Genomic DNA, 14,732 nt, shown 5'->3' on the forward strand with positions numbered 1-14,732 from the left:
TGCTTAAGATTGGCTCCCTTTTTAGTCAAGTCAGTTATGGGTTTAGCAAGCACAGAGAAATTCTTGATGAACTTCCTATAATAATTGGCAAAACCCAGAAACCTCTGTAATGCTTTCAAGGTCTCAGGCCTTGGCCACTCCAACACAGCTTTAACCTTCTCTGGGTCCATCTTAAAACCCTCAGATGATAAAATATACCCCAAAAATGACAATTCTTGAACTGCAAATAAACATTTCTCTGGTTTAGCATATAAGGCATTTTCCCTAAGGATTTGTAAGACCTCTCTTACTTTTGCCCAATGGGATGAAATATCCTTGGAGTAAATCAAAATGTCATCCAGATAAACCAGAACTCCCCTACCTAGAACCGGACCTAAAACATCATTAATGAAATTCTGGAAAAAAGCTGGAGCATTAGTAAGACCAAACGGCATGACAAGATTCTCAAAATGCCCCTCAGGGGTATTAAAGGCAGTTTTCCATTCATCACCTTCTTTAATCCTCAGGAGATTATAGGCCCCTCTCAAGTCAATCTTAGAGAACCATTTGGCCCCCACTATCTGATTAAACAGGTCCGGTATCAACGGCAAAGGATAAGGGTTTCTCACAGTGATCTTATTGATCTCACGAAAATCCAAACAAGGACGTAGACCTCCGTCCTTTTTCTTTACAAAGAAGAACCCTACCGCTACGGGAGATTTCGAGGGTCTGATATGACCAGCCTCCAAACTCTTGGTTAAATATTCTTTTAATGCCTCACGTTCAGGTATAGACAGGTTGAAGAGGCGACTTTTGGGCATCGCCGCCCCCGGGACAAATTCTATGGCACAGTCATACTCCCGATGAGGCGGTAAGGTCTTAGACTCAGATTCACTAAAGACATCCTGAAAATCAGATATTTCCGCAGGTAAAGAACAATCAGTTATTGTGGCAATCATGGCGTCACCACACCTTTTAACACATTCTTTGCCCCAGGACAAAATAACATTATTGGGCCAATCTATTACAGGATTGTGCTTCCTCAGCCAGGGAAGCCCCAACACAATACTGGCCGGCAAATTAGGCAAAACAAATAATTCAATCATTTCTTTATGATCAGGTTTAAAACATAAATCAAAATCAGCAACAGAATGGGTAATGGCATTAAGGCCCAATGGAGAATTGTCAATTGCGGATACTGGGATAGGAAGAGACAACTCCTTTAACTTCAAAGAGTTGTCTTGCGCAAACTTAGCGTCAATAAGGTTCAGCGCTGAACCACAATCAATAAGGACATCAATCTCCTCCCTGTTACTGTACAGAGAAGATTTGGCCTGAAAAAGAACCCCAGACGATTTTATAAACCCCAATCTAACCGGACTAGATACAGAAATATCATTGGGAGAGGGAGATTTTCTCCTTTTTACATCCCCACCAGGTCTGCGATTAGGACGTTTCTCACAATATTCAATAAAGTGGCCCAATTCTCCACAGTAGAAGCACCGACCAGTCTGACGACGCCTCTCTCGCTCTCCATTGCGATTGACCATACCACCCAGCTGCATGGGCTCATCAGAAAATTCAGCTGGGCGGGAAAGCTCAGACGCCCTGAAGCGCCAGTCAGTATCCTCAGCCTGCCTCTCCCTGAGACGTCTGTCAGCCCTTATCGCCGACAGCATGGCATCCTCGAGAGATTTAGGCTTGGGGAAAGCGACCATAAGATCCTTAATCTTAGCATTCAACCCAGTCAGAAAAAAAACTTTTTAATGCTGAAGAGTTCCAAGTGGTGTCTGCTGCCCACCTACGGAACTCCGCACAGTAGGTCTCAGCGTCTTTTTTTCCCTGACGCAAGGACCACAGCATTGATTCAGCAGTAGATTCCCGATCAGGGTCCTCATATAAAAGACCAAGAGCCCTGAAAAATTTCTCCACAGACTGTAGGCAAGGAGCAGAGGCTGGCAACGAGAATGCCCACGTCTGTGGAGACCCCCTAAGCAGAGACATGATAATGCCAACCTGCTGTGATTCATCACCAGAGGACTGAGGCCTGAGCCTGAAATACAATTTACATGCATTTTCGAAACGAAAAAAATCCTGCCGGTCCCCGGTAAAAGGTTCCGGCAGGCCCACCTTAGGGTCCGTTGTCCGAGGAATGGCTACAGGCATAGCTTCCATACGCTTGTCCATTTCGACGACCTTCATAGTTAGTCTCTGCATCTGTGCCACCACATCTTCCAGGGAGGCCATGATACAACGGACCGATGGGTATTTTGGGCCGGTTTTACTGTCACGTTCGTGTCAGAGTCCAGACACAGATTCCAGGCTGCAGATAGCACCACTAAGGAGACAGGGGAAGGAGACTATCCCTGACACTACGGTGGCTAGCTAGGCCCTGCCTACGGGTGGTGGTCAGCTGTCTCCAAGCTAACCTTGGCCCCGACGACTCCTGGCTCTCTAGCACGAAGACCTGACAGACAGACAGACAGGGCAAGAGCTGCAAGAAAGCTAGGGACTGGGGATTCTAGGGTGGTGACCCCTACAGAAATAAAGGTGCAGCTGCAGACAAACAAACAGGACGGGAGGTGTTTGGACAACTGACACGCAGCACAACAAAGTACAAAACAAGAGGAATGAGGAGAGGGACAGTGGAGAGGTGAGGAAAGGGCAAACACGAGACTGGGGTAAAATAAACTGGAACCCACCTCAAACAACCGGATAGTGCCAAGCAAACAGACGTGAAGGGAAGGGCAGAGTAGAAGTGTGGAGGGAAAACCAACTCACACACAAACAACACTCAAACTCCTTTTAGTCAGTAAGCACAAGCAAATCACTCCTCTTCCTCCTAAAGCCAAGAATTCTAGGTTGGGACCACAAAAACCGGCAACTGGTGGAGCCAGCCCTCTTCCTAATAAAGGCCCCCAGATCCTCCCATAGGATGATGGCGACCCATAACACCTGAGGTTAGACTCGTATAACCTCAAGTGTGTTCAGAAGTCCAGAACACTATGTGCACACTGATGGCTCCATGGCAGGGAACCCAGCAGCCGATCACAGAAGCCCAGATCAAATCCCCGACAGAACAGTACACCAACAAACAATCAGGTCATGACACTGTGTCAATCTTGTCAAAGGCATCTCACTGTCAGGCCCCTTTCCATTGTATCAGTGTTCCACAGCAGCCAAGTGTAGCTGTTGGCTGCCCCTAGTGACTAGAAGTAGGCACAACAGAGTGATGCCAGCAGGACTAGCTGATCTGTGAGAGCCCAGCACTGGGGTAGTCAAACCTTATTGTTGTGAAGAACTATCTCACTAGTGAGACTCTTGTACAATTAGCTCACTTAAAGTCAATGTCTTATTCTTTTGGGGCTTCAATTCTTTTGGGGTGTCTGCTTTCTTTTGGGGGTCTCTGCTTTCCTTGATGAAGGGTCTACTGTATCGGTTCTGCTGTATTCTACTTAGTTTTTTACATGTGCAGCTGCCTGGACACTTTTTTTTAATGAACTTTACCTAGGACTTATTTTTGGAGTAGGGCTTATACAGTATTTCAAGCATACTCCAAGGGCTTGTTCACACAGGCAAATAGAGGGCAGATTATGGTGCTGAATCCACGTCATAATCTGCCCCCTCACAATCGAGGTCTATGGAGACTGCCAGGCTACTTTTTTCCGTGGCTGATTCAGCCCCGGCGTCTGTCTCGTGGCAGCAACCTCTGGGCCCATTCATTTGAGCCTACTCCCGAGGGGGAAGCCGCGATAGTCGTGTCAGTTGCATTTTGGCCTGGCTCCCTGCGTCACTCTCGGTGCCAACATCCCCCCATATGCTCCCCGTGTTAACGGGGCCTAAAATTCCTGAAAAATTGTGCTGGGGCTTATTTTCGGGGTAGGTCTTACTTCCGGTAGGTTCTCTACTATTTGCTATAAGGCTCTATCACCTCTTATTCCCTCTATCACCACCACATGAGAAGACACTCACATCAATGAGTTTTCTGCGTAATGCAGCACAGGAACATCCAAAGTGAGAGACACCCTGCTCAATGCTTAAGCTGGCCATACACATTACATTTTCATCTACTGCAATTGCTGATTTTGACCATTTTAGCCAATGATCAGCTATGAAAATACTGTAAACTAGCTAATAGCAAAAATAGCCCTGCTGTTCTGGATATTTTTAGGCAGTAGTCAGCCACTTTTGGCCAACTTGTACACCTCATTGTGCTCTGTTTTGTATTGGGCAGTTTAGTTGTTGGTTTTGTTCATAGTAACAATCCTACCATCGATCAGACTGCGGCATCATGGCTGTCCAAAATCTAATGTGCATGGTCATCTTTATAGCTGCCAGGTTCACTGCCAAGGCTATTGCTTCATTGACCTCCAGTGATCAGCCCAGGGAAGCTCTGGTTGGCCATGCATTTTGCCACCTGCAGGCTCTTAGGAAATGTAGTAATCCATTCTTGCTATTCACATTCTGGTGTGGGCAGACAGCTGGGACCCCGGCCAGTGGACTTAAAAGCTGAGTTTAAGCTATTTCTATCAGACCAATGTACGTCCTTATGAAATTTTCTTAAAATCCAGGACCGCCATTTTCAAAACCAATCACAGTCTATGGGGCTATTCTCATGTCTGTTTTTTTGTAACTGTGTGAATGGTCTGTAAAAAGAATTGGACATTGAAAGATTGGAATGGACTATCGGACTCCCCCTCGGATGGCACACTCGGACATGTGCATGGCACCTTAAGCTGTAGTCACCCAACCGTTATAAAACGACACTAGAAAAGGGATGAAGTCGTCTGTTTTCCACGCTGATCTTCATCCGTGAAGCACCTATTGTCAAAGATCTCTTATCAACTTAAGTCTATGGGGGAGATTTATAAAGACTGGTGTATTCAATGCCAGTCTTACTATCCCCCGAACCTACATAGTCACATAGATTGTCATTGTTCTGAAAGCAGTCCTTTTTGCTGTTACGCTGGGTTCACTATAGCATCGGAGTGGCCAGTTTTTTTTGGTCCCTATGGAGGATCAGAAGAATGGACAAATGTAAAACTAAACTAGTGGCCAACAAGGGAGCTCGAGGGACCCCATTGACTATAGTTGGGGTCTGTCAAATATTTATTCTTTTTAACTTCAATTGCCGGACTAAAAAGTCCTGCAAGTCCGACATTTTGGTTTTTAGACGCTGTGACAGGAGACTCCGACACAGATGTGACCCTTTATTGTGTAATGGAGTCAATGGAGAAATGAATAACACTTAACATGTCCTCTGCAGCTGGTATAATCCATCAGCTCAATTAGATATATATATATATGAGTGTGACAGTAAGTACATACTGAACCTAATTCATCTGTATGGCTTTTAGGTTATGCAGAAATTATCCAATAGTACAGCCTCCCTTTAAATGGAAGATTGCATTACATAACACTGGAGGTCTAAGTCACATCTCCAGAGCCGACCCCACCGCCACACAATGGTCCAGTCCTGCCTGAGGTCCCCGCTCTATACCGGGCACACACATTCTCCCGCCAATCCCCGGCCACTAGTCTTCCCGCCTCAGCCAATCCCGTAGAGCGCCTCGCGGGGCCGAGCCCCAGTCACACAGCGGCCGGAGGCGTGAGGTGGGCGGGACTTCACCGCGTCCCTTAATTGGACGTGTATATGGAGCTTCGACAGCGATTGGCTGCTCGAGGTGTCCATCATGCTATAGCCTGACGTCACAGCGGCGTCTAATCCAGGATCCTAGAAGTGGAGGTCAGCTGGGAGGAAGAAGCATGGCAGCTCTGTTAAGGAGGTCGGGCAGTGCCCTGCACAGCTCTATCAGCAGACATGCACGCCTGGCAGTGGGTAAGCCTCAGCCCGTGCAGGACTTGTGTACATAAACAATGGTTATGTGTGAAGTACTGTGTCAGTATTGTGTCCCCTCCTGCCCTGCACACCTGTCACTCCCTCTGGTCCCTGTCACTGGTAGGTGCTTGGAGGAGTAGCTCTGGCATTGCCCTGCCTGCACCTTACACACACCTGCAGTCAGACTTCCTGTAACTTCCAGGTCTGGGCAGATCTTCAGTATTTCTTCTCCATTCATCACCCAAGGTCACTTCCCTCCTGATTCTTGTTATCCTGGGGTGTCCATTGGCCACATGTGCCTCCCCCTTCCTGCCAAAAGCATGAAAAACAAACCCTCTCCCTGGTCTACCCATTCACCAGGCACTGGCACTCTGCCCACCATAGTGATGCATAAGATTCACCAGCATGTCACATCTCTGTGCTTTCTTGTTTGTAAGTCCTTGAAAAAGCTGCATGTTCACGTGCATAGAAGTGAGTAATAACCTAGATATGTAAGGCTCTGTTCACATTACCATTATTGAGCCTGATAAAATAGATATGTAAGGCTCTGTTCACATTAGCATCACTGCTTCTGTTTATAGCATGCCCTGCACATTCAGCTGAACAAACCTTATACTTGACAGATGTAAATAAAGGGTTAATTTGACATCCCCTAGGCAAGGTATAGGTTTATTAACATGGGATCCTATAGATCAGTGGTTCTCCAGCTGAAGTACACATTCCCCAGGTGTGCACGCCATGGCCGAAGGCCGCTGTTTACTCCTCACCCCCAAGGATGAACACCCACACATGGCTGCAGGCACCAATCCTGCTTTAAAAGTGCAAATACTTCTTCCACCAATATTGGTGGAGTTGCACATTGCAGTCATATGCACCCTGGGAAGTGAGTGGTGAGCTGTAGTTATTACTCACCACTCTACTCCTTAGATTCCATCGTGTGGGGGCCATGATACTGCATGTGGGGCTCACTGGAGGGGCCATTATACTGCATGTGGGGCTCACTGGAGGGGCCATTATACTGCATGTGGGGCTCACTGGAGGGGCCATTATACTGCATGTGGGGCTCACTGGAGGGGCCATTATACTGCATGTGGGGCTCACTGGAGGGGCCATTATACTGCATGTGGGGCTCACTGGAGGGGCCATTATACTGCATGTGGGGCTCACTGGAGGGGCCATTATACTGCATGTGGGGCTCACTGGAGGGGCCATTATACTGCATGTGGGGCTCACTGGAGGGGCCATTATACTGCATGTGGGGCTCACTGGAGGGGCCATTATACTGCATGTGGGGCTCACTGGAGGGGCCATTATACTGCATGTGGGGCTCACTGGAGGGGCCATTATACTGCATGTGGGGCTCACTGGAGGGGCCATTATACTGCATGTGGGGCTCACTGGAGGGGCCATTATACTGCATGTGGGGCTCACTGGAGGGGCCATTATACTGCATGTGGGGCTCACTGGAGGGGCCATTATACTGCATGTGGGGCTCACTGGAGGGGCCATTATACTGCATGTGGGGCTCACTGGAGGGGCCATTATACTGCATGTGGGGCTCACTGGAGGGGCCATTATACTGCATGTGGGGCTCACTGGAGGGGCCATTATACTGCATGTGGGGCTCACTGGAGGGGCCATTATACTGCATGTGGGGCTCACTGGAGGGGCCATTATACTGCATGTGGGGCTCACTGGAGGGGCCATTATACTGCATGTGGGGCTCACTGGAGGGGCCATTATACTGCATGTGGGGCTCACTGGAGGGGCCATTATACTGCATGTGGGGCTCACTGGAGGGGCCATTATACTGCATGTGGGGCTCACTGGAGGGGCCATTATACTGCATGTGGGGCTCACTGGAGGGGCCATTATACTGCATGTGGGGCTCACTGGAGGGGCCATTATACTGCATGTGGGGCTCACTGGAGGGGCCATTATACTGCATGTGGGGCTCACTGGAGGGGCCATTATACTGCATGTGGGGCTCACTGGAGGGGCCATTATACTGCATGTGGGGCTCACTGGAGGGGCCATTATACTGCATGTGGGGCTCACTGGAGGGGCCATTATACTGCATGTGGGGCTCACTGGAGGGGCCATTATACTGCATGTGGAGCTCACTGGAGCGGCCATTATACTGCATGTGGAGCTCACTGGAGCGGCCATTATACTGCATGTGAGGCTCACTGGAGGGGCCATTATACTGCATGTGGGGCTCACTGGTGGGGCCATTATACTGCATGTGGGGCTCACTAGAGGGGCCATTATACTGCATGTGGGGCTCACTAGAGGGGCCATTATACTGCATTTGGGGCTCACTAGAGGGGCCATTATACTGCATGTGGGGCTCACTGGAGGGGCCATTATACTGCATGTGGGGCCATTATTCTGCATGTGGGGCTCACTGGTGGGGCCATTATACTGCATGTGGGGCCATTATACTGCATGTGGGGCTCACTAGAGGGGCCATTATACTGCATGTGGGGCTCACTGGTGGGGCCATTATACTGCATGTGGGGCTCACTGGTGGGGCCATTATACTGCATGTGGGGCTCACTGGTGGGGCCATTATACTGCATGTGGGGCCATTATACTGCATGTGGGGCTCACTGGTGGGGCCATTATACTGCATGTGGGGCCATTATACTGCATGTGGGGCTCACTGGAGGGGCCATTATACTGCATGTGGGGCCATTATACTGCATGTGGGGCTCACTGGTGGGGCCATTATACTGCATGTGGGGCTCACTGGTGGGGCCATTATACTGCATGTGGGGCCATTATACTGCATGTGGGGCTCACTAGAGGGGCCATTATACTGCATGTGGGGCTCACTGGTGGGGCCATTATACTGCATGTGGGGCTCACTGGTGGGGCCATTATACTGCATGTGGGGCCATTATACTGCATGTGGGGCTCACTGGAGGGGGGCCAGTAACCAGATACAGTGGCGGGGAACACTTTATTGTCAGGGGGTGATTTAACTCATTACTTGCTCATAGTCAAATTGTGGAACATCCTGGGCAATAATTTTTTCCAGAATGGAAAAAGCCATCCATGCACTGCCCCTTCTCTGTTCCTATCAACCATAAAACAAGGCTCAGGGGTCCTACATTCTCCATACAGTGGGTCCTGCATGTCTAAGAGACATTTATGGCATATCATGTTATAGAAGTGTATAGTAGAATGTGTTCCCATTTCAGTATAAAAGCAAATATCCTAAAAGCAACTTTTAGGTTCCCTCTTCAACCATAGTGATTGGTATAGTGTATGTGCTCTGTTTGCACTATTATGTGGTGATAACTAGGCGATGTATAATGGTTTTATTAGGGCACTGTATGGCATATTATTTGGATGTTACGTCAAGCTGTAATGATCCAAGGCAAAGCAGCAGAGAAATAACTTTTCCTACTTGCAGAGTATAGGTGTCAGTTTATAGATGGTTTGTCAGGGTATGGAAAGCCAGTAACCTGTTGTTAGGGTTGAAGGACAACTGTGGGGGAATTGGATTTCCCTGCAGTGCCCTTGTTCTAGGTGAAGACCATTCCATTTGTATCTCATTCTTTTCTATTATTAGAACATATTTGGAGTCATACTGATGACATATTGTGCGATATATAAGTATACAAGGAGATGCAACTGAAGGAGAGTTAACCTAGATGGTTCCTAGAAGTCCTGTTTTTTCTTATAGCTTTTCCTTGGAGCATGTTGTATTTCCTTATGTCGGTTAATGGTTTATGTATCCTTGGCCTTGAGTAGAACATATAGCCTGGTTCTTACATGTTCGCCTCTCACCTTTGTACACAAGCACTGTCCAGTACGTGAAGCCCTGAAGACATTTGCGTTTTTACAATTCCACATTCTTTTCCCAGTACTTCTGCAAAGGCCTTCTGTTTGATGTGTGAAACGTGATTTATTACAACAGTTGCTCCATATTGGTGTTTGTAGACCCCTAGAAAGTTGCATGGGTCTTTCATTTTGACCATTTGCACTTATTTTGGTTTTTACGTTGGTGTATTTAGATAGGGCCTGTTGGCTGTTCTGCCATGTCTGTTTTAGTAAATACTTATTCCCCATGAAGCAACAATTCTAGATCATCTTTTTTTATGTTATTCCTCCTATAGTTACATTATGGGATATTTAACAGCCATAAAAATAATGGTGAGAAGTTCTTCATAGGTTAGGGCTACACAGCGACTTTCATTGTGCAACAGAAAATCGAATACGTTTCTATGGTGTTGTATACGACTTACTGTGACCGACCTGTTAATTGCACAAAATCCTTCCAAATCACTCGAAGTTTTACAAGATACACTGGAATTATCAAGAGGGGCTGCATAGTTAAGCTTAGTTTCCTTCTGCACCATCTCCGTTGGAGGCTACGTTGCGTTATCCAAATGAAATCTGAAATTGCGGGGGGAAAAAAAGTACTGCACAGAGGAGTTTTACCTCTGCCAATTTCAGGTTTAAATCAACAGACCACATTGTAGTCAATGGGGTCTGCTAGGCTCGGTGTAACGAAGCAGAACAACGGATAAATCAGCTCTAGTATGAACCTAGCCTAAGCCCTTGAACATGGAAGTCAGATCTCTATCAATTTTTATGTTCTTCTATGTACCTTGGTTTTCTCTCTAATCACATAGTCACAATTTCCTTAAGCAGTATTCCATTTAGATATTGGATGTTTTTTTTTTTTGTTTTTTTTTATAAAGACATTCTACCATTAAAATCTAATTTTTTCTCGTTGACACATAGGAATAGCCTTAAGAAAGGCTATTCTTCTCCTACCTTTAGATGTCTTCTACGTGGCGCCGTTCAGTAGATATCCCGGTTTTCGTCTGTATGCAAATGAGTTCTCTTGCACCACTTGTGGCGGAACTCTCCAGCGCCGCTGCCTCCTTCTTCTTCAGGAACACCCTCTTCACGCATCTTCCGGTACTGGTGGTCAAACTTCTAGGCTTAGGGCAAAGCAGACTGCGCATGCCCGAGGCCACGAGAAAAATGGCTGCTTACACAGTAAGAAGACGTGTGAAGAGGCCGTTCGTGAAGAAGATGGGAGGTGGCACTGGAGAGTTCTCTTGCAGCATTTTGGAACACCCCTAGTGCTGTTTGAGCGTGGGGGACAGCCCCCAATGCTGCGAGATAACTCATTTGCATACCGGCGAACACCGGGATTTCTACGGAACGGCGGTGCAGAGAAGACATCTAAAGGTAGAAGAAGAATATAGAAAAAAGGGGAGGAAGGGAAAGGAAGATATACTCAGCCAACTTGTAGTGAAAATCACTCTCCCATATATCGCTTCCCACTCTGAGATCCGTGGATCTATAGACCGGCTCGGAAAAAATATGCTCCCTCGGTCCGGAGCCAAACGATAGTACATCCAACAAGAAATTGATTCCAGCCAGGTTCCGTGGAAAGATGCAAAAATACTTCTTCTTTATTGTTAAAAAGTTTACAAAATCACAGCAGCATAAGAACAAAACAGGGATGTAGGCGTCAGACTGACGCGTTTCGGATATGTTATCCTTTGACAAAGGATAACATATCCGAAACGCGTCAGTCTGACGCCTACATCCCTGTTTTGTTCTTATGCTGCTGTGATTTTGTAAACTTTTTAACAATAAAGAAGAAGTATTTTTGCATCTTTCCACGGAACCTGGCTGGAATCAATTTCTTGTTGGATGTACTAGAAGAAGAATAGCCTTTCTTAAGGCTATTCCTACTTGTCAAAGAGAAAAAATTAGATTTTAATGGTAGAATCCCTTTAAGACTGGTGTTTTCTATGGCAGTCTCAGTAAAGTCCCTGAATGGAGTGGGGCCCGCCTAATTCATCTCGAGGCTTCATGTGCTAGAATGGAAATCTGTATCAGTCAGGAAATGGCATCGATCTCTTCTATAGTCCATATCAGTTTTATGGCAGGAGATAGAATAAATATGTTGAGCTGATGAGTCTCAGAAAGTGGCAAGCGAAACGCAGAACAGGTAATGTGGTACATCTTTGACACAAAAAAAATAGTTATAAATTCTTCCCATTCACTTATTGAGGAGCCTCACAAGGTTGTAAGTGTCATGTGAGCTGATTTGTTTGAAGGTCATATCATGTGATTCATGTTAAGGAATTGTTCTCTCCATGAGATTCAAGGACACAAATCATTGATATTTACATTACTTGTGTAAAGATTGGATGGAAACCAGTTCAGTTTAAAAGATATGAAGACATGGACTTCTATTTAAAAATACCCAGCTATGCAGAATGGCTTACATCATTCCACTAGAATACAAGAACTTTTTTACATTTTAAGTGCATATCCAGTTTTTAAAAAAAACTTGAAGTATCATAAACTTGTCAAATGTATGTATGTATGTGAGTGAGAATCCTTGCTTGGAGAAAGGAGATCTTTACACACACAGTGACCTTGGCCTTGATTTTTGTCATTCAACCAAGGATTTCCAGGTTGACCTTTGACTCCTTCGCTAACATACAGAAAAAGAATGGAGTCTCCTTACGACCCCACGGATGCTGCAGCAGCTTCTGGTTGCCAAAAAAAATGGAGAGCTGCTTGTAGCACTCTTAGTGTCCATATATGACTCCACTTACTTTAGTGAATCGTGGATTGTCCAAACAAGGTCACAGTTCACAGCTAAAGTCGCTGTGCAGCCCTTTCCGAAAACCTGAGGATTCTTCATTGTAGTTACTGGTAGGATTCTAGGTCCTTGGACCCCAATAGTGAAAGTTTTTAAAAGATTAGCACCAGATCCACTTTACATGCACGAAAAGGTGTGGCGGTCTCAGTCCCAATCTGCAGCAATTTCTAAGTCCTTGGTGGTCGTAGTTCAGAAATAACACAACTTGTACCCCAGTGACAGTCAGATGTGAGGGTCTTGTTATTTCTTTTGCTCTATTAACAGAAATTACAGATAAAGTTTGTTACAAAGTGATTTTCTTCTATCAGTATCAAGGTCCATGGCATCTAAAACTCCTATTGGATTCGTCGGACTTGGGAACATGGGCAATCCAATGGCAAAAAACCTGATAAAGCATGGGTACCCAGTAATTGCTTATGATGTCTTTCCTGAAGCCTGCAAAGAATTTCAAGATACTGGCGCACAGGTATACTCCTTTGTTATTTATGTAGGTTGTATGTACATAGTCAACATGTCATCAGTGCCGTACAGTTGATGGTTCTCATGTTGTCAGACTTCTAACAACTGTGTTGAATTGTCACTCGTCTGTTTTTCATCACTTTAGTCTTGGCATTCGTTAAGTTAGGGGTACGCCTCTTTTAGGGTCCATTCACAGGGAGTAAACGTGCGCTCATTTTGGCTAAATACACGTGTAAAAATAAGACTCCCATTGACTTCAATGACTTATTTTGCACGAGGAAAAAAAAAAAAAAAGCGTCAAAAAACGCCTCGTGTTTTCTGGCGTGTTTTTTATACATTTAAAAAAATTTAATTTAAGTCAATCAGAGTCTTATTTTTCCACGTGTATTCTTTACACGTGGATTTTGCCAAAATGAGCGCACGTTTACTCCATGTGAATGGACCCTTAGAGCTGCACTGGTAGTTTTCTTTCCCTACTCTTGTGCAGTTTTAACATCTTTAGCTTTTAAGGTTTCTTCCCACAGAAAGAAGCCTAGATGGAGCTGAGACTGATCTGCTGTTCTATTAAATACAAAGAAAAGGCATTTGTCTTATTGCCTTATACCTGCTCCTTTATTGGTGCTTTTGTGATGCTCTGTGTCGTAAAAACTGTTCATATGGAGAAGAATTTTTTTGTGTGCTCTGATTGGAAATCAGCAGTTCTAAGGAAAAAAATCTAAAAAAAAGTCCTCCCATAACTTATGGTCACATGGTAAAGAGACTTTTAAGCTAGCTTAAAGTGTGACTGAAGGTTTGAATGATTCTAAACTTGTGACCATCCTCAAGATGGGTATTCTAGAAGGACTAAAGAGAAGGTATCCGCGCTTACCAGGACGACTTCATTCAAAATCTTTGTTATTATCATAATAAATATTATGGTAATAATAAAGGCGTTTTGGTTGAAGTTGTCCTGGTAAGCGCAGATACCGTCTCTTTAGTCCTTCTGGAATACTCCGATGTCCTCCACTTAATTGTTGCTGAGATCAATCGGCTGCCAAAAGTGGACGTATGACTTATATTCTGCAGTTTGAGGTTTTGTGATCTGATCACAAGACTCAAACGAGAGCATAAACCTATTTTTTTGACATTTATTTTTAGTTGACAAACTACACCAGATTTTGGGTGATGCTGTGTTTATTATATTTCTGTCAGCATCCTCAACATGGGTCATCAGTATGTGATCTGTTGGGTTCCGATACTCAGACTCTGCACAGATCATCTGTTCTGGCAGCAATCTGTGTGGCACGTGTTGCACCACTCCTATGACCTCTCGTTCACATCTGCATTTGGTAATCCGTTCGGGGAGTCTGCATCGGGACCCCACTGAATGGAATACCAAACTCATTTTCAAGCGGTGTGCAGTGAAAGCGCAAGGACCCCATAGACTATAATGGGGTTGGTGTGCTCTCCGTGCGGTGTCTGCACGGAACATGCCAACAGAAAAGTACTTCGTGATCTACTTTCAAGTCCACAGGCGTGGACACCGCGCGGAAAACACACCGACCCCATTATAGTCTATGGGGTCCGTGTGCTTTCACTGCACACCGCTTGCCAATGCGTTTGGTATTCCGTTCGGGGGGGGCGGGTCCTTCTGCAGACTCCCAGAACAGATTACTAAACACAGATGTGCACAAGGGGTTAGTGTAATAGTAGCAGTGATGTAATTCTCCCCAGGAGTACCACTATGCAGTGGATTTGCAAATTAACATCCAGTTATGGCAGGAAACTAGCGTAGATGAATTCTTCCCAATGTCTTGAGGACCAGGT

The 14,732-nt window shown here is 45.7% G+C and overlaps 1 protein-coding gene across 1 annotated transcript in view; it reads left to right on the forward strand.

Annotated features, from left to right (window-relative positions):
• The first annotated feature begins 5,687 nt into the window (after positions 1–5,687).
• HIBADH (3-hydroxyisobutyrate dehydrogenase) overlaps positions 5,688–14,732 on the forward strand; it is a 109,864-nt gene continuing 100,819 nt past the window's right edge. Inside the window, exons 1-2 of the mRNA XM_075271462.1 lie at positions 5,688–5,818; positions 12,776–12,933. Coding sequence (XP_075127563.1) covers positions 5,746–5,818; positions 12,776–12,933 — 231 coding nt within the window. The 5' untranslated portion in view covers positions 5,688–5,745. The remainder of the gene's footprint in view (positions 5,819–12,775; positions 12,934–14,732) is intronic.

Source organism: Leptodactylus fuscus, chromosome 4 (genome assembly GCF_031893055.1).
Source record: "Leptodactylus fuscus isolate aLepFus1 chromosome 4, aLepFus1.hap2, whole genome shotgun sequence".
In the NCBI taxonomy this organism is placed as follows: Eukaryota; Metazoa; Chordata; class Amphibia; order Anura; family Leptodactylidae; genus Leptodactylus; species Leptodactylus fuscus.